Source organism: Carassius gibelio, chromosome A24 (assembly GCF_023724105.1).
Source record: "Carassius gibelio isolate Cgi1373 ecotype wild population from Czech Republic chromosome A24, carGib1.2-hapl.c, whole genome shotgun sequence".
NCBI classification, from domain to species: Eukaryota; Metazoa; Chordata; class Actinopteri; order Cypriniformes; family Cyprinidae; genus Carassius; species Carassius gibelio.
This window is the reverse complement of record NC_068394.1, coordinates 16477951-16499259: the sequence shown is the minus strand read 5'-3', so window position 1 is coordinate 16499259 and position 21309 is coordinate 16477951. Positions and strand designations below refer to the sequence as shown.

Genomic DNA, 21309 nt, shown 5'->3' with positions numbered 1-21309 from the left:
GCACCCTGGAGCAATGAAGTCTGCACGTGTATCCATATATGGGTCACGGGTCCACGTGTAAGTTTGACTGCGTGAGGGTGGATAGGTGAGACCACCGGAGAGCAGATATATGCGGACATCTCCGCGATCCCTGAAATACCAGTACAGTGAGAGAGGGGGAGAAGGGGGCTAGCCCGGTCTAGCAAATGAGAAAATAGAGAAGTGGGGAGTCCGACGGTGAATTTTACGTCAGGCTTGAGACGTGGGCGTGAAGAAGGGAGAGAAAAAACACGAGGCATTACCGCCTTCTCTTACCGGGGTGCACCATTTCACTTCACCGCGCCGCCGCCGACAACGGAACAAATCACAAAGAGTTTCTGATTAGATGCGTGAACTAAACAGCGATGTCCGACGCTCAGATCTGGCAGGCTTTTCCCCTCACAACTATCTAAAATTGCCATATACTCCAATGGTTTTACTGGACGTAGAATGGGATTAACTTTGTCTGGAAGATATATTTCATTGTTTCTTGCTGTTCAAATAGGTAAGTCGATTATTTCTGTCGTTTATTTTGGGATGGGCTTTCCTTTTTAATCTTGTTTTAATCTTGATGTATAACTTAACACTTATAATTCATAGTAAACGCTATTTGAAGCCCGTAAAGGTATAATTTTGTTGGTTATATGTTTGTAGAGTGTAGGCTTTGTTTGTGGATATTTCAATTGCAATGTTACCGTCCCGACTGCGATTTAAAGGCTTGCAACTATTAGATCTGTGTCTTGAGTAAGACAATCAACAGTAACATTATTTAAAGTATGTTATTTTAAATGTATAACAGTGGGGTAACATTGCATTGCATCTCCATTCAATGTTGGAGAATGTTCCGAAAAATAAAGCCCAGCAAATCTTATTGGAGCAAGTTGGTGAAAGTGTGGGACCGCCCGATCCTCCCTGTAATAAATTATTTATACCAATATAAAAAAAAAAAAAAAAAAAAAAAAGACGAAACGGCAAATATTCATTAAAATGATTGGATTAACAGATATTGCTTGCAAAGGTTTTATAGCCAACATGAATCATCAGTTTTATATGGTCCCATGTGTCCCTTAAGGCAATAACCACAAAATATAGCTAATTTACTTATAATTTAGTGAAAAATTGGTGTGCAATTATTATTATTTTTTTAATATACAAAATATACCATGGTCTTGTTCCTGTAGCTAATATTGTGTTTTGAAAGGGTTTTTTTTTTTTTTGTGCTGCAATGAATCAGTGCATCTCGTGCATTAGGATTACATCAGTAATGTTAGCTATGAATTGTGGTTGATCGTGAAAAAGCTGGTGCCGTTACCCAGTTGAATTGAATTAATTTGCCATAAACCCCCTCCTGACTTCACTGAACAGATTATACGGTGCCAGGTTGACACCGGTACCGCTGACGGGGTCTAGTAAAGTGGTCGTGACCACTAGTACAGTAGGATAGGTGAGTCTATATTAGATGCTCAGTTGTTTCTAAATATAGATCATCGCGCCTACAACGAAAAACCATTTTAAAAATTCACCGTTTGTGAGCAGTGTTGTTTTGTGCGACTGTTAATTCCAGAACAGACGGTAAAGGCAGGGAGGATTGAAATGTATTTTAAATATGAAAGCACACATCCCATTAAAGCACGGCTTTCCAAAGCGAGCTGTATGAGCATCTTTGTATTTCTCATCCTCATATCCGCCATGTTGAGGTCTGAATATTTCAATTATTTTAATAAAAATGCACGAAAGAGGTTATAGAGAGTATAAACCAAGGTATCGCATTTACGGGTTTATTTTCACTCGATATGATCTGTTGGGGGGAGATGGATGTAATGGTCGTCGTAAAGGGCGATCTGTCCGTGAAATCACAGTTATAGCGAGATAATTCGTTATGTAAGCCGTCGAGGTGCGGCATTAACACCTTTAATCGTCTGTTTCAGGAATTTGTACAATAATTAAATAATTTTATAAGTTCATAATTTTGTGTCATTGCTGGATGCGATATTTAATGACTGCTCCAGCTATAGAAATGTATAGCATCAACTAACGAATTTTAATGATTTACGAATAAAAGATACATAACAACAGTCATGATTGCATCTATATTTTATGTTTCGATTTTTATTTAGCGTATAATGCTTGCAGAATAGAATACGTGAATACATATAACGAATATAAAATAATGTAGGCACCTATGCATAATGTATAGACACATATACAATATATAACATAATTCATGTAATATAAAGTAGGAAGGCTGCTCGTGTACCGCATGAAATACAACAGAGAGATGTAGACTAGCATGCACTGCATGAAGGATCATATAGCAGGAAATGCGTATAATATACGGCTAGTATAGGCTTTATATCCAGGATGGGTATGGTTTGCATATAATTCATGCAAAGCATTTGATATAATGTAAAGACATTTGTGAGCTATACAATGTGGTGTGTAACAGGGTGTAAGCGTATTGCCCATGTGATTTATGGGTAGAGGCCCGGCCTGATTTGAACAGTGAAACAACTTAATTCTCGTGATCTCGCTATTTAACGAACCTGCAGAAGTCACAGGAGTTTAGGGTTCGTTAAGCAAAGGGATCTGGTCAACTGGTCATGTTGCGACTGCTGGTGACCTCCCAGTCCATCATCGAGTCCCAAATGTAATGGGGAGGAAGAGCATGTGTCCAAATCGTCTCATTTTCTCTAATATATCTGTCAGCGAAAAGAGACTCTTATTGGTTATACGAATCACTGAGAATGAAAATCTCACTTTACACAAGCCCACATACCCCCACCCTCATCATGAAACCATTACATCATCTTTTGTCCACGCGCCACCCTCATGCTCAACACACACGTTATTGTGTGCAAGTGTTGTATGCCTTATTTAATAGTACCAGAATAATTAAAATAAGACGAGCGAATAACAGAGAGTGCATTAGAAGAAAAAGAAGAAAACAGATGATTCATGCTAATTTCTCGTTTTCCAGCCTATCTGCTGCAGGCGGTTCGAGCGGCGGGGAAATGTGAAACAGTGTTCAAAGGTTTCTCCGACTGCCTGCTTCATCTGGGAGATAGCATGGCCAACTATCCACAGGAGCTGGGCGAGAAGGAAAACCTTCAGACCATCTGCACGTAAGGGAAACATGCATACACACAACAGATGAAATATACGTGTGTGAGAGATCGGGAGGGGGAGAGAGAAGCAGCAAGAGGAGCCAGATGGCACAGGGGCCCCTTGTTTAATTCGACAGCTCCATGAGCAGAAATAGAGCCGTGCAGGCAGTGCGCACTATTCACATTTCACCAGGTAATTACAATTAGATAAACCATCTCTACACGCCAAGGCCAAAGGTCAACATCCATAATTGGATCAGATCGGGAGGTAATGCACGATTATTGTAAGCGATCCGCCCTATAAAATAACGGGTTCTTTAACAGCCCTTACTGAACGGAAAAGTATCTAATTACAGGGACTGAAATTATTATCACTTTCTTTCACTCTCTCTATATATATATATATATTTTTTTTTCCCCCGAAAATAAGTCTGCCTGCCGGGTTTTTAAATAAACGCTTATTATTATTATTTAATACAATGAGATGCCTGTCTAAGGAGATGTGCACTAAGTGCCCAATTATTTTCCATATACTATTTTCCATATAGCCTATTATCTATTATTTCATATAATAGGCTATTGTTTCTGCTTGAGTAAAAAGCATTTCCTTTTTAGTATTATATTGTATTTTATTTGTATTTTATTTTTTGGAGCGGATCTACTTGTGACCATGCGCGTGGTCATTTGTAGATGCAGGGTTTCGAATGTGGGTGTGTGTTCCTGAAAAACATGAATAAATGATAGGCTCGAGAGTGGGATAGAGGAAGGGGGTGGGGCGCAGGAGGGGAGTTGTAAGAGAGCGGGAGAGATGGGGAGGGCCCTCGATATCACGTGATACGGAGACTTTCCCTTTGGAGCCGCACTACAACTCGGGTTTCCCTCGTGCCCCTTCTCCTTCTTCACGTGGCTAAATGAGGACTCATGCATAGAGTTATGATTTGGATATGTGAAAAAAAAATTGAAATGTTTAATTACTGTTATTTCTGTGGTGGTTAAAATTCAAATGAAAACGGAAGTTTAATGCAGTCAAATAGTTTAAATCCCTTTTTGTTGAAATAAACGCATATACCGAAAATACGGTGTTGTTAAACGGAAAGCAAAGCGAATCTCAAAACTGCTTCCCACATAGGCCTATATGATATTTTTTTAAAGAAGAAGAAAAAATGTGAGTTTCATTAGACCTATACTTAACAACAAAAAATAAATTCATACAAATAAATAAAAATCTATTAAAAACAACAACAGCAATCATGTAAGATAATCGACTTGAGTGTGTTAATATGATGTGAAGCGTGAGTCAAATCAGACATGAGCAATGATTTTTTTTTTTCTTTGTGTTTGAAATATTTGATTTGCAGTTACTGGGATGATTTCCATTCATGTGCGACCACTGCTCTGGCAGACTGTCAGGAGGGAGCCACAGATCTGTGGGAGAAGCTGAAAAAAGAGTCCAGAAATCTGGACTTTCGCGGCAGCTTGTTTGAACTGTGTGCGGCTGGGAACGGCGCGAGCCGATCATCGGTTCCGTTCGGCGTAACGCTTATCCTCACCGCACTGTCGGCGCTCGTCACGTGGATGCAGTTTTAACCCACGGAGAGAGAAGAAGAAGAAGAAATAAATAAATGAATCAAAGAAGAAAAAAAGAAAGAAAGGAGAAGGGAAAGACCAGACAAACCATCAACACAAGAATAAAAAAGAAAAATAATTTATGACGATCAAAAATAATCCTCACCCAAATGGATGTATAAACCTATTTCATCTGGAGAAAATACTTTTTTTTTTTTTTTTTTTTTTTTTTTTTTTTTGCAAGAGACAATGGCTAAAAGAAGTCTTCTGGGAATGCTCAAGCACACTTGCCTGACTCTGGGTCGATATCATGAAATATTTATCAGATATTGAGTTGAAATGAAGGCCTGCATTTCTGAAAGGTCCTTGTTAGAAGTGTAGTATTTTATAACATTACCGTCTATTATGAATGAATTATTACCGTAGGCTTTTCACATTTTCAACTGCCATCATGGATATAGCAAGATATTATCTCATCCGTTTGTTATATATGCTCTTTGTCGATATTTTGTTTTTTAATTTGTCAAATTTATTTTAGTCAAGCCAAGTACATGGATGATGTGTTAGATGGTTGACCCACCAATCCAGAACAAAAATATAAGGAATGTCTCCAATAATCACGACGCTAAAAAATAGGCTATAAATAATAATACTATTTATGATAATAACACGTATAATAAATAAACCTCAGGAATGACTAAGGCATATATTTATTGGCATACAAGAGAGCGGATTATATATATATATATATATATATATATATATATATATATATATATATATATATATATATATATATATATATATATATATATATATATAAGATTTTATTAAGGAACAAATAAGTGTTAAATGTAGCCATTAAAAGGCTTTGAGATAGTTGACTGTTGCCATTTCCCCCCAAACGATATTTTGTTACATTCAAAGAAGAATAGTCTTTTTTTATGTAGGGCTCATGACAGTAAGAAGGCAACACTTTACATTGCAGTGTCCATGTTGCATATACCAATGTGTAATTACAAGCAAGAGCTCCAGAAAACAGTTCCTCATCAAGTACACGTAGGTCATTGTATAACACAGTACGTACACTGCAACGTAAAGTGCGGCCTGTTTTTCTCCCGACAGTATCGTAGCACGAGAATATCTGGACCTTGACATTAATAGTTGGATGAGGTGAATTTTGCTAGCTTTATTTGATGTTGCCAAGGCATAGACCACGTTTCACTGCCTTCAGAAGATGTGTGTTTTGTTTGTTCGTTCGTTTGTTCGTTTCTGGGGATGTTGCATATGAAATACCTGAATATTCAAAACCATACGAGTAAATAAGAGATGTATGTGAAATGAAAAGAGAGATACTTTAACCTAAACCGTTTTAAAACAGATTGATTATACAGGTATATAAAATAGACTGCTAAAAGAAAAGTATTTAAAGTATTAAATAAAAACAGTTACTGTTTGAAAGAGATCTGTGTTGTTTTTTTTATTGATGTAGCCTTTGTGGTGATTACAATGCATCTAAAACATGTTTTATCGAATACAGTCTAATTCATAACGGTTATACATTGCCTGCATAAAAGGAGCATTAATTAATAATGGTCAAATATGTATATTAAACTGCTAAGGCGTAGGTTCAACACGCAAGCGTTTCTCTTGCAGCTCCTCAAAGGGGCGTGAACGAGCACGCAGGCGCGCGAGACTCTGTCGAGTGAAGACGTATTGTTTCATTATTAATAAGGTGGCAGAGAGAGTCATTTTATATTGATTCCCCCGCGCTCAGCGCATTTCTGCAGCATATGAGGCGCTTGTCTGAGCGAAAACAACCACCAGATTGAAAAATGACAGTCGAGGGAAAAGTATTTATGCTGGTCCTATTTTGAGAAACATTGGTCTATTACCTTTTCAAGAGGCCACGGCGTTTTCCTTTTGTAAGTCAATGACAAATAAGAATGGTGGTGCAACCAATAAGAACAAACTTTGCAAAAAGTAAATTATTATTATTATTATTATTATTATTATTATTATTATTATTATTATTATTTTACGTAATTTACTAAATGACACACACACACACACACACACACACACACACACATATATATATATATATATATATATATATATATATATATATATATATATATATATATATATATATATATATATATATATATATCTTCAAATAATCATGCAATTTTAAATAATCTTTATGCTTTTCAGTAAATAAAAATAAATATTATTTTCCTCATTTTCATTTTAATGCGATTGGATTAATACACCACAAAAACACTTCACGAGTTCACATCTACGTATATTAATACCGTAAGTTTATGCGTATTTGGCGTGCTGTCCGGGTGGAGGGCTCCGAGCTCGGGATGTGGCCCGAACCCAGAGTACTCCCCCCGGTTGTGGTAAGAGTAGATGGATCTATAAGTGAGGAGAAATGGGGTGGAGGAGGGATGCTGAAAACTGTCAATGAACAGAGATAGGTTCTGCTGTTATTTATACCTTGTCATGAGTTGATTACTGATTGGTCTCCACTTGTGTTAATCAGGTTAATGAACTGCGACTGTTCCTCCCGAACTTTGTTAAAAAACAGCATTTAATTCGGAAACAGAAAGCACGGTAATCAAATGAATGTCTATATATATTTTGTGTGCTAAAATATGCATAAATGCATTATATATATATCTATATCTATGCATATTTTAGCACACAAAATGGAATCCAAACCAACATTAAAACCTGCATATCGCGTGGGTTAGAGATAGGAATAACTGTTAGGCTATACATTATTGAAAAATATTTGAAATGAAGTAAATATATACGTTTTGATTTTATTTGTTAAAAAGGGGTAAAAACTGGTATATTTTAAAATAAATGCATTACAGATACTTTGCTTTGTTTGCGCTTGTTTATTAAGTTCATCTTTTATGATAATCAATATAAATCCGACTTTGTATCAAAAACATCTTCCTTTGATACATTGAGACATAAACAAGCTTATTTTGAGCAGTGGTGAAATGAGCACTAGTTCTCTCCCTGGAGGTGTGAGACTGTGTGAATGGGACTCAAGTCCTGGAAGGCATACTTTATTGCTCCTTTTTAAGTTTGAAAATGAGATTGAATTTCATTCTGTCCCTGAAAGGAGATGACGACTACATTTGTAATCTCATTAAAATGCATGCTATTCTGTTCCTGGCGCTGAATATATTATCCTCCACAGATCTTTGTGTAGTGCATAGAGATACATTTTTTCTTAGCTACGATTTTTTTTCTTTCAATTCTGAAAAGAACACTCATTTGGAACATTTCCTAACCACACAGAATGATGAGGCTATACTGATTTTGACATTTAATATTTAACAATGAATGCAGAGGACATATACACACATAGTGAGATGGCTGGCTCCCCTACAGCTGCTGCACAACAGACTATGCATGACCATTTTTCAAGGCTGGCAGGCTTGATCAATGCGCCCATGCCAGTGCCAGGCAGACATGGCGCTGATTGTTTAGCTGCGCCTTTTCTCACAGTGATGTGGGGAGCACAAAGGCAAGGCATTACAGTCCCGCAGAGCATCATGGAAGATTTTTTTTTTTTTTTTTCAGTAACACAGAGTAGTTTGATCCACAGAGCAAATATAACGATTTTAGCCCTGAAAAATGTTTGGGAAAGACCCAGCATAACATTTTGATGCAGATCAATTTATTAATAAATCAATTAATCAGATGACCTGGGTTTTGTTTCCCAAACAGCAAGTTAAGCTGTTGGTGTTTGTTGGTGTCGCTGAATAACTTCATCTTTAATAAAGACTAATCTATAAATATGTGGAAAAACTCGCAATAAATAAGTTACTGATCAGCATTAAGCAAAAATGAACAGTCTCACGCTGGCACAACAGCGTTTGGAAAGAAGTTCCTGGAAGAAATAAAATGTAAAAATGTATGATTTAATTAAAGGGTTAGTTCACCCGATAATACCAACCCATTCTCACTCCAAAGGCGTCAAAAACCGAAGCATGGTCAAGCGCCCCTAGCGTCACTTTTATGACGCCAAATGTGCCTCTCGGCGTCGAATATCGAAGCACTACGACCTTCATTGCTTTCAATGGGAAACTTTTGGCGTCAGAATTCGACACGAGGACATGAGATGTTTATCGCTATGAAATCACGTTCAAGAAGTCTCATTCAGCACACATCGCGATACTTGCAATCAGTTCCACAGTTTGGGTGAGTAGTCGTATATACGCTCTTTTAATGCCTTTTATAAAATGTATTCTGTCTTATTTATTCATCAAATTAGTGCCATATGTTTAATCGCTGTATTATATCGGTCATCCGCGGCTGTCTTTGAGTTTCATTGCGTTTAAATAAATGAACACAGCTGCTAATTAGTGTGATTAAACTCTATCTGTCACGTGACGTGCCATAGACCTTCGATCCGTTTTATATTATTATTAATTTCAGGATTAATGATGTAAGTTGTATTTGTAGTAAAATCATGGTAATCACGACACTTACAATAGTAATAAATGAAATGTGAAGTTAAAACACAGTAAACAGGACATTAGTAACTGTAACTGTAGTTTTACTATGGTATATTAATAATCAATACAACAATACAATAATCACCAAACCAGCTATGTTTGTATCACTGTAATGTTAGTGTTTTTATGTGCTTTTATATGACAGATATCACAGTAATCATATGTTCTGTACCATGCTTTTAATACCTTTTAATGTAAATCCAAAAAAAAAAAAAAAAAATCCAATTAAAAATAAATAATAAAACATGCATTTTTCCATCTTGCAGTTCTTTCATATCAGTTTATATATATATAAATATATATAAATATATCTAAATATTTTGCTCACAGATCATTATTAACATTCTGTATATAATTCAATTTTATTTACTCTCCCCTTTTTATTATTTTTATTTTTAGCTGAAAAGACATAAAGGCAGTCAGCCCAGTGGTGTTTCTGGAGAGGGATTCCTTCAGAAATGGAGAAGACAGAAAGCTGCGGAGGCAGATATATGCAGCAGTAAGTCTGTGATAGTTTGTCTCTTTTATCAAACATTCCTGCTGTTATAATTTGTACAGCATTTGTTGTTTCTTAAACTGTTGCACTGTCCAAATACCCACACTTGCCATCTTTGCACTTGACCACTTGATTACTTATTTGAAGTCTTTCCTGTATTTGGCCTAGTGTTCGAGTGAGCATGATAACCACAAGTGTGTGTCGAACTTTTCATGACCTGATGACTGTGTTTCCCAATCCTGATCCTGGAGAACCCCAGCACTGCACGGTTTTGGTGTCTCTCTTATCTGCCTTGGAGTCTTCACTGATGAGCTGATGAGTTGAATCAGGTGTGTTTGATCAGGGAGACATCTCAAATGTGCAGTGTTGGGGTTCTCCAGGACCAGGATTGGGAGCCACTGCCTTATGGGACACTTATGTGTTTACAGAGATTTTAAATAACTAATTATCAATATTTCACATACTGTGTGGGTAAGTGTGGGTATCTGTGGGCAAGTGTGGGTAAGTGTGGGTATCTGGACAGGGTCAAAGTCTTAAAAATGATCCCTAAACACATCACAGTCTTAATAATCCAGTTTAACACTTGTATGATATTGTACAAGCCCCAGGACAGCCTCATCTGACACTATCAAAAGAATTCATATGACTATAGCTTGCTATTAATTACTTGCTTTCAATAATGGATGCATTTAACTTTTAATTATACAGCATCTTTACAGAGGTGTAATGTACAAGTTGCACGTAATTAATAATATTTCCTTCTTTCTGTCTTACAGGATTTTTTGCAGATAATCCTACTGCTGTTCTTCTTTTTCAGGTCTAAAATATCAAGCTCAACAACTCACTCAAGAGCCAACCCTCACAAACCTTCCTAAAAACTAAAAGAGCTATTACTGAGTCTCAGCTAATCTTGCCATGATCAGCTCTTCCCAGGTACATTTGTTTAGAATATTTTTTTTAATCAACATTTACTCCTCAAATGCTCTGGTCTGAATCTTACTTTAAATTAACTTAATTATGTTTAATGAGCAATATTATTTGCACACAGAGTAAGTAGAGATTATCTTGTTTCACAGAAGAGAAGGAAGACCAAGGAAATGATTTGCTCAGGATGAGAAATGAAGATGGCCATCTTGAGCCCAAACAAACAGAAGTCCTCTGGTATGTGTGTGTTGAAGCAATGCTGTGTTATACAACATTTTATGATGATCTCTCACAGAACTGGTCATGTCAGCCTTGATTTCTTTTTTTACTATTACAATTACAGCATGTTAGCAAAGTGTGACTGGACATTTTTAATATTATGTTTTTAAAAACACACCACCTGTTTTAAAAGTAGACAAGTATCATGAAATTGGTTTAGTTGATATAAACCCCAATTGACATTATTTCATTGTTTTCTAAATGTTATGTTATAAATTGTGAATTGATAGTGGATTGGTTTGAAGCCAGGCCTTACACTGCACAGACTAAAACACATTTGTGAGAGAAGTCAGGAACTTTGGAGAAAGATTCTAGAGGAAAAAAACACATTTACTGCAACAATAGATCAATTCTAGAGTCTCTGAGAACTACACATGCTAATGCAGTCTCATGAGCAAGACCTTTGCCTCTGTAACTTTTTCTTAATTCTTTAATTTTTATTGCAGTATTTTAATTTGTACAGATGATCTCATCAGCCAAATGAGGGGTTTTGACCAAGTGATGCTCTTGAAAGGAGTGAAAGAAGAGGATGTGCTAAATTCTCTTCAGAGAAAAAGCTTCTCAAAAGGTCTCAAAACAGCTTGAAGAATGGTAAGTGTACAGTACTACAAGGGTCATAGTTGCTCACACTGCTAAAATCACACAGAACATAAGCTGAGCTCTCTGTCCATTAAACAACTTCATCTGGATTGTTTGTTTCATTTTGACCAGGTCTGGGATCTTAGGACTGAGAGATGCTCTGGCTGAGAACAAGCTACACCACATCAGTGCTGGATATCAGCCACAAACTGTTTCCAGACACGAGAGAAGAAGAACACGATGGGGAGATGAAACCAGTTTAGATGTGATGATGGGAATCATTATTTTCTGGAACAGTATCTCATGTCTTATATGTATCACATGATCTGTATCACAGTTGACTGGATGGGACTGTGTGACTTTTAAGGACATTTCATCACTCATCTGTGTGAACTGATTTAAATATGAGGTTAATGTATTTTTGATGATAATTATTTTCATTGAATCTTATTCGTCTTGATGCTACTTTATCAACTTTATAGTCTATGCTTCAATAAAATGAAAATGGTGAATATTGTGTTCTGAAGATTCTTGTTAAATACATAATTTTACTAGGTAGGCTGATATGTGTTTATTTTAGACTTGGAAAAACTACATATTAATTATTGGAATTATTTTTTTATTTAAGACATAAACATTTTTGATCGGATTAATAACATCTGGGACATCAGTACACCAGAAAGTAATTTTTTTATATTTTAGTAACAAATATGCACATTTTTTAGTGAAATAAAGGGAGTTACGAGATTAATTATTCTGCATTACAAGATGGTGCCATGGGCTTTATTGTTACAAACACTTGAGGGATAACTGAGAATGTAGCAGGAATGATCAATGGGATCTTGTACTGCATTAAAACCAAGAGCACACACATGATGTCCAGCACCTGAGGAGCAAGATACGGGGGTGAGGAGGACATTTTTACACTGATTTTTGCTAAATAGTTATATTTATATATATATATAAATTAATATTCTTAGCACTGCATGAATTTGTCCTTGTGTAATAGTGAAGTATCACAATGTGTATACATTGTCCTTGATTACTGCTTTACAGGTGGGGAATAGATAAAGGCAAGTTGTTGCAGGTTCATCCATTATATTTCTTGCCATATACTTCAAAAATCAAATAAATAATCTATTATTTTCATTATTAAATCATTTCTTTCTAATTTTTCAATGTTTCATCAGATGGCCTCACAATGTCCTGTCAAAAGGTATAATAGTCATGATGAATAGAATAGAAAACTGTGAAGAGGACTGTGAAAACTGTCAGATATAAATGTGACTCAGCTCAGTTTGTTGTCCATGATGAGGAGAATACATATATGTAGGTTTTACTGCCCTTCTACCCCCAGGGGCCCAGTAGCACTCCCCGGAAGAGCCCAAAACTGTACATTTCAAATGGCTGTAAATCAGAGTCCAATTAACATATCAAAGAGAAAATGGGCAGGATTATTACTTATGCTATGCTGATAAAATAATGTTGAGCTCAGTTTTCAGAAATAAATGGAAAGCTGACATAAAGGCATTTTAAATATTGCTCACTGTAAAATACCACATTTCAGCCTGCCTCTCAAATATATCATAGAGGTTTGCACAATAAACATATTTAGATATCCAGTTTTCCTTAAAATAAATAATTTATTTCGTTTCGTTAATAAAAAGTTTTAAACTACATTACCCACAAGCCTCCGTCGTTCTATCTATGCAAAGGCAACACTAGGGGGCTGTTTTTTGTAGTTCATTGAAGTTATGCTTAGGGTTAGGATTAGGATCTCGCTAAAGATGTCATTTTTGTCAAGATAGCAACACTTCATTGTTGACTTAATATATTACTAATGTGATGATAGCAGCAAAACATACTTTTTTACATGATGCGCTGTTTAATATGGGTTAAAAGATAGTCCAACCACAGACTGTCCTGCAAATTCATAGCCAATGACATCAAAGCTGAGCAGCAGCGACCCACTTCCTTATCCATGTATGACCAACGTCTTTCGTTTTTCGGCTGAAGGGATAGATTCGGTTAACAATAGATTAAGCTTGCTACTTATTAGATTCGGTTTTATTAACGTCTTCACCTTCCTCCGTTGTTCAGCTTGACAAACATTGGGCAATATTGATGTGCACATGCCCAGCAGTCGCAGTTGTATCCAACAGACAGATTCCTCTATAATAAATATAAGACACATTTTTAAGATTTGTATTTTTTTTTTTTTGACCAAAGACAAATATATTTACTAATCAAATGACGTGCTTCTAAAATTTACATTGTATATTACATTGTGTTTTAAAGTTAAAATTGTTCACATTTGTGTTTCTGTGATTTACCATTCTCTACCATTTGAACTCTAGGAATAAAAACTGAAATTATAAATGAATGAATGAATGAACAAATAAATACATAAAGCATAATAAACATGCATATTTTTGTAAGGATCTTCCATTATTTATTTATATGTCAAACTCATTTAAAGACAACATGCCCAAATTACTACACTGCATCCTCTGTCACCAAGCTCGTTTTTGCCACCATAAAGAATAAAAAGGCAGTTATGTTGAAAAACATTAACTATTTTCAGTATGCAAATGAAAATGCTTTTATTAAAAAACAAAACAGTAAATACAGTATGTCTTTCAGAGAACACTGGAAAAAGTGTTGTGACCAAAATGTTATACAACACAATGTAAATGTTTCAAACTCACAAAAAAACACCATGAAGACATGCATGTCAAGTGTGCAATATATTTTTAATATGGAGCGCTATTTTTAACTATTGTTTTCATCACTGGTTCTGTAATGTATTCATTATGAGCTTATAATTAAAACAAAGTTACATCTTCTGCAAAAATCAAACCACTGCAAAGTCTAATCACTGATCCAGGGACCATTTCTGTGTGTGCGGGGGATAAAGAGTTAACGAGGTGAGTCCTTGTGCATGATGGAGCTACAGCGTTATCCTCAAACAATCCTGTAAGACAGAAAGGAAGGAAATATTAAATTACATTCAACTTATACATTACACTGTGTTTTGTTTAGACCATAAAAGCAGCCTCTGTAAAAACTTGAGAGTGTGTGTACGTGACAGTGTGTGAACGAGACTGTCCCCGGTCTTAATAATGCCAAAGCACAGCGTCCTTAACACACACTAAACCTCTCCAATACTGCTCCGGAGCGCTATACAAAGCTTAGTGTATCCCATCATGCATCATGTTTTGGAATAAATCGTCAGACTTTTTGCCGAGATCTCACAAGAGGTCATGGGAAGCTGTCCAATGTACAGTATGTGAAATATTGATAATTAGTTATTAAAAATCTCTGTAAACACATAAGTGTCCCATAAGGCAGTGGCTCCCAATCCTGGTCCTGGAGAACCCCAACACTGCACATTTGAGATGTCTCCCTGATCAAACACACCTGATTCAACTCATCAGCTCATCAGTGAAGACTCCAAGGCAGATAAGAGAGACACCAAAACCGTGCAGTGCTGGGGTTCTCCAGGATCAGGATTGGGAAACACAGTCATCAGGTCATGAAAAGTTCGACACACACTTGTGGTCATCATGCTCACTCGAACACTAGGCCAAATACAGGAAAGACTTCAAATAAGTAATCAAGTGGTCAAGTGCAAAGATGGCAAGTGTGGGTATTTGGACAGTGCAACAGTTTAAGAAACAACAAATGCTGTACAAATTATAACAGCAGGAATGTTTGATAAAAGAGACAAACTATCACAGACTTACTGCTGCATATATCTGCCTCCGCAGCTTTCTGTCTTCTCCATTTCTGAAGGAATCCCTCTCCAGAAACACCACTGGGCTGACTGCCTTTATGTCTTTTCAGCTAAAAATAAAAATAAAAATAATAAAATGGGGAGAGTAAATAAAATTGAATTATATAAAGAATGTTAATAATGATCTGTGAGCAAAATATTTAGATATAATAAATATATATAAATGTATATATAAATATAAACTGATATGAATGAACTGCAAAATGGAAAAATACATGTTTTATTATTTATTTTTAATTTGATTTTTTTTTTGGGGGGGATTTACATTAAAAGGTATTAAAAGCATGGTACAGAACATATGATTACTGTGATATCTGTCATATAAAAGCACATAAAAACACTAACATTACAGTGATACAAACATAGCTGGTTTGGTGATTATTGTATTGTTGTATTGATTATTAATATACCATAGTAAAACTACAGTTACAGTTACTAATGTCCTGTTTACTGTGTTTTAACTTCACATTTCATTTATTACTATTGTAAGTGTCGTGATTACCATGATTTTACTACAAATACAACTTACATCATTAATCCTGAAATTAATAATAATATAAAACGGATCGAAGGTCTATGGCACGTCACGTGACAGATAGAGTTTAATCAGACTAATTAGCAGCTGTGTTCATTTATTTAAACGCAATGAAACTCAAAGACAGCCGCGGATGACCGATATAATACAGCGATTAAACATATGGCACTAATTTGATTAATAAATAAGACAGAATACATTTTATAAAAGGCATTAAAAGAGCGTATATACGACTACTCACCCAAACTGTGGAACTGATAGCAAGTATCGCGATGTGTGCTGAATGAGACTTCTTGAACGTGATTTCATAGCGATAAACATCTCATGTCCTCGTGTCAAATTCTGACGCCAAAAGTTTCCCATTGAAAGCAATGAAGGTCGTAGTGCTTCGATATTCGACGCCGAGAGGCACATTTGGCGTCATAAAAGTGACGCTAGGGGCGCTTGACCATGCTTCGGTTTTTGACGCCTTTGGAGTGAGAATGGGTTGATAATACAGGATAGTCCATCTTCTACTCACACTCGAAGCAAACTATGTGTTAACTTTCTTCTTTCAGAATAATCCTTAAAATAAGACTTATATTAAATATTACCGTTGTTCTTCCAAACCTTTCAATGGTGGAAAGCAGGTGTTTGTTGTCAACAGTTCAGAAGACTTGAAATAAAGTGCGTGCATCTGTAATATTACGTCCCTCACAGGGCTCCGAGGGGTTGTAGCGAATCCATGGGTTTTTGTAAGATAAATATCCCGATTTCAAACATAATAAACACCTTTTTTTCTAACATCTGCTGACTGTGGGACACCAAAGAAATAGATCATACACTGGAGCAAATAAGCAATCTAACATCTAGTACAATCTATATATTTCATTTCATACATCCTTTAATTTTTAGGATAAATAAAGCGCCGTTAAATAAAGCAGACTTATTCCGCCATATTGTGTTGCACTTTCATAAGTAGGCCTAATTTGAACGCATCTTAGTACTGCATATCTAAAGTCTTTGGTAGTTAATGGGACCTTGTAAAACAACAAATAATATGAACAAAAATGGATGCAGTATTCATATGCTATTGTCATCCACAGCAATAATTTGACAATAATTTGCTGTCCAGTTGATTATTTAGCATAATTACCAGTTTGAACGATTAATGTGCGACAAAGTTCCTACATTTTTGGGTGTTGACTAAGGGGTACAGGTGATGGTTGTAACATTTTTGACATTTCTATCTGTATCTTAGTGTTCTTTTAAGTCAGTGCGTTCAAAATATAATTCAAACTGTGTCTGCTATTAAATGGCACAAACTGGAATGGAATTGGTATTTGGAATGAATTTGTGTGTGTTACATTAGCCTCATGAAAATAAAACTGAACAAAGTGTGTGTGTGTGTGTGTGTGTGTGTGTGTGTGTGTGTGTGTGTGTGCGTTTGTGTGTGTGTATGTGTGTGTGTGTGTGTTTATGCATGTTTGTCAATGTCAAACATAATTAATAATTAGTAATTAGTAATTGGCCAGAATATAATTTAACTTGAACATTTAGAAACACCCCTCAGTTTTTTTTCTCTTCCAATACCTAGGCATGAAGAAATTTAAAGAAAACCTTTAAATAAATAAATAAAAAAGCTTGAAGTTATAAAATGTTTCATTGATGTTTTAATTAACCCAGAGTCTTGTAGCCATGAACTAGCTCACCTTACAGCTAGCAGCCAAAACATTAGAACAACTTGCATGAAAACTATCTACACAGACACACACTAAACATAATTTAACTTTGATGAGTTTAACAAAGCAGGGACCGCGACCACAAAAATACATGAAATATAAAAATATACCTTTTTCCCCCTCTGAAAACTGCTGTGTCTGCCACAGGGCTCTCCTTCATCAAGGACTGAACTGAAAATGTGTGAATTTGATGATTTATAACTTATTCCTTATTTGAGAAAATGGCAATGTTACAACTGACCAGTGTTACAACCATCCCGGTCTCCCCCTACGGCGTTTACAGCTAAACACTGAAAAATTTTTAAGCCTTTTGTCCGTTCTTTTAAACTACAATGGTGTTTTGGGGGCCTGAAAATGTTCGAAGTGCAAGTTTTGGAAACCGTCGTGCCTACAGTTGTGACGTCTTCATGTAAACTACAAAAATATTTATTACGAAAATAAACAATGACATAATGCCTATGTGTAGCTATAATTTGTTTGCACTGCATTTCTTTACGAAATGACATCCCCAACTACTGGTCTGGCATGCATAATGCCTAAAGTCGTTTTCACAGATCCATGTGAACAGGGATCTGTCAGACTCCCAAGTCCCCTGCTCTGCCATGGTGCCACAAACAGGTACTGTTTTAGAGGCATACTGTCCCATGTCTGTCCTGAAGGACCTCCAGAGTGCCCCCCCCCCATTGGATGTTATACAGTGTGAGGACACGCCTTCCGGAGGGGGGCATTATGTCAGACTCTGTGTCTTGTGTATGTTTTGCTCCTCATGTGCTTTCCTATGCCCATATTTGGTTAGTTTCCTGTTCCTGTCCTGATTACATTGATTTCATTCCAGGTGTTCCCCGTTTGTTTTGATTGACTCCAGCTTTTGACTGTGTATTTAAAGAGTGTTCAGTTCCCTGTATGTTTGTCTGGTATTGTTGTGCTATGTGTAATTCACCGTGATATGAATAAATTCCTTGGTTTTGGTCTCCTCATTCCTCGCTCTATGTTCCCGCACCGTAGCAAATCGTGACTGGATCATTTTGACAACATTGTCATCTGTACAAAATGGATTTCCTTTTTTAGTACATTGCTGTTATGTAATGTACCTTTAGTTTCTACTATGATGCATCATGTTGGTTAAGCAGTGAGTCTAGATCTATCTATCTATCTATCTATCTATCTATCTATCTATCTATCTATCTATCGTGGTAGAAACACATACTGGCTAATAACATTTTGAAAAAAAAAATAACAGCAGAAACAGAGCAGGCTTTAGAGTTTGTAACATTATCCCTCAAAATCAGAGGTCTTTCATGAGGTTGTTAATGACATTAAGTTTCGCCTTCAGCAAATAAATTATTGTTGACTTAACACCTTTTAATAGCACACATGCCTCATCACCTTACCCTGGGCAGCTTAGTAAAGGGTCATAATTAAAAGCCCAAAGCGGGTTAGTTCAATGGCGTTATGTCCACACTGGCCATTTCACTGCATCTGGGAAGCAGACACGTTTCTCTAATGTAATTACAAGAGCTGGATAATCCAGCAGTACCTATTAGTGCCAACCGATAATGAATGCGATGAATTGTAGATTGTGGCAGGACAATATTTCAATAATGGACCTCAGCGTGGTTAACTAAACTTGAACATCATAGAAATATGCTTGGTTCTCCTTTACAAGTCAGTGTCAGAGAGGGCGTTAAGCTATTGAGCTGGGACGAAATAGGTTATGTTCACTTATTGCTGTCTCAATGCACGTCTCAATTTGACATAGTTTGGTGAAGATGGATTGGTTGACACTTAAACTCATTTGATGAGCTTGTATAATGCACCACATGGATCCCAACCTTAATCGGACAAAACTGGATCATGTAGGAGTGAAAATTGAATTTGGGACCATATCAGCTGTAGAGACTACTTGAGCACATTGTTCTCTCTTCTTGATGATGGTGAAGATTTGCTCATCAAGGGGCAATTACATAAACACGAGTTTCACCTCTCTACAGCTCTGCATTTTATAAATAGACATCTTTTCATTTTTGCCAAAATCTCTGAAAATTCACACAACAAAGATTGGCATGATCGTTTTTGCTTTCAGATTTTCAGTTTGTGAAATCAAATGCCTTTATCTGCATGGCAAGTAAACTGCTTCTTCACACTAACATTCAAAGGTGACCTATTTGACATGATTTATGTCAACCTTATTGTTAGAATTCAAAAATGGTTCTGGCCAGGACTTGACTGCATTTATTTTCTCTTCTCATCTTCCTTCTCATAGATATTAAGCCATAAAAAAGTATAGGACCTCAGGCATAAAAGAATCATTTAGCAAATGACAATTTCTCAAGACTTTCAATTCCTTGTTAAATCAAATCATCAATCTTTAACACTTGCCAATGTTCTACAAAGAGGAGTCAGTGTCATGCAGCGGCTGCAAAGAAAAATTACTTTTTAGAGGTTATGGTGACCTATTGGATATTGGCAGGGAGCTTGAATAAACTGGGAAAAAAATGTAGTGACTTATGTTTGATGAATATGAAACTTTTCTCCTGTTTGTCAAACACACAGAGTCATTATAACCACCCAGAGACATTTGGCTGTGTTAAACATTTCTCATGCACGACTGATTCAGAGTTTACCGTAATGAACGATTATGGTCCCTGTTCCATAACCAAGATTCACTAAGTTGCAAGAGTCTGGTGGTACTTTATTCAGAGGAGTGGATCAGTTTTAGGACCAGAAAATGTATGCATTTAGCAGACACTTTTATCCAAAGTGACTTACATTGCATTCAGGCTAACAATTTGAATTATTTATTTATTTAAAATGTGTTCCCTGGGATTTGACACACCAGCCTTTTGAGCTAAAGGAACATTGAAACAGTGAATATTCCAGAACAATAGATTATAATAAATTATAACATACAGTACAGACCAAAAGTTTGGACACACCTTCTCATTCAAAGAGTTTTCTTTATTTTCATGACTATGAAAATTATAATAGCAAATTATATATATAAAAAAAAAAAACTGTTACAGAGAGGAGTGTAATATAGTTTCCTGTGGTCTTGTCCTGGTGGTCGTCTGAGATCAGGTCTTTACAAGGGATCTGTATCTGGGGCTCCAGTTGTCCTGGTCTCCATTGTGTTTTTAGGACTGTAGAGGTACTTTCTAGGTGCTGATCCACCATCTGATCTGGATACAGACTGGATCTGGTGGCTACGTTGACCTCGGAATAAGAGAGAAAAAGACTAATATTAGCGTAGATGCCATTCTTCTAATGATGAAGCAAGTACATCAGGTGTTATGTGAAGTGTTCCCGGTTCCGGTTTACCTAATTAATGCAACCTAAAAATCCTTTAATGGATTTGGATATTATAAGCACATTAGTGTGTTATGTGTAAACCAGGTTAAAGAGAAGGGTCTTTAATCTAGATTTAAACTGCAAGAGTGTGTCTCCCTCCCGAACAATGTCAGGTAGGTTATTCCAGAGTTTAGGTGCCAAATAGGAAAAGGTTTTGCCGCCCACAGTTGATTTTGATACTATAGGTTTTAACTAATTCCTAGAGTCTCGAGTCATTGTTGTCAAAGTCTAATGTCAAGTCACAAGTCTTCTTTGTTTATGTTGAGTCAAGTCTCGAGGCATGAGACTCGAGTCCACAACTCTGTGAATTAGAGGGTTTGAACAATAGACCTTTTTCATATTTCCGGGTTTCCGAGCAGCAGAAGTAATCATAGTTGGGTAAACGTCTGTAGCACT

General features: G+C 36.2%; 1 protein-coding gene and 2 long non-coding RNA genes across 3 annotated transcripts; 2 read left to right on the top strand and 1 right to left on the bottom strand.

Annotated features, from left to right (window-relative positions):
* LOC127946011 (neuritin-like) lies at positions 1-4926 on the top strand. The gene is made up of 3 exons (XM_052542294.1): positions 1-523; positions 2996-3140; positions 4481-4926. The coding sequence occupies exons 1-3, from the start codon at positions 469-471 to the stop codon at positions 4707-4709; spliced, it is 429 nt and encodes a 142-aa protein (XP_052398254.1). The 5' UTR covers positions 1-468; the 3' UTR covers positions 4710-4926.
* Positions 4927-9571: 4645 nt separating this feature from the next.
* LOC127946554 (uncharacterized) lies at positions 9572-12015 on the top strand. Its single transcript, XR_008151119.1, has 5 exons — positions 9572-9734; positions 10549-10664; positions 10808-10892; positions 11398-11525; positions 11646-12015. It is a non-coding gene; the product is annotated as an uncharacterized LOC127946554 (long non-coding RNA).
* Positions 12016-14104: 2089 nt separating this feature from the next.
* LOC127946500 (uncharacterized) lies at positions 14105-16331 on the bottom strand. Its single transcript, XR_008151104.1, has 3 exons — positions 16086-16331; positions 15260-15359; positions 14105-14487 (listed from the first exon to the last, which is right to left on the bottom strand). It is a non-coding gene; the product is annotated as an uncharacterized LOC127946500 (long non-coding RNA).
* Between the last annotated feature and the right edge of the window lie 4978 nt (positions 16332-21309).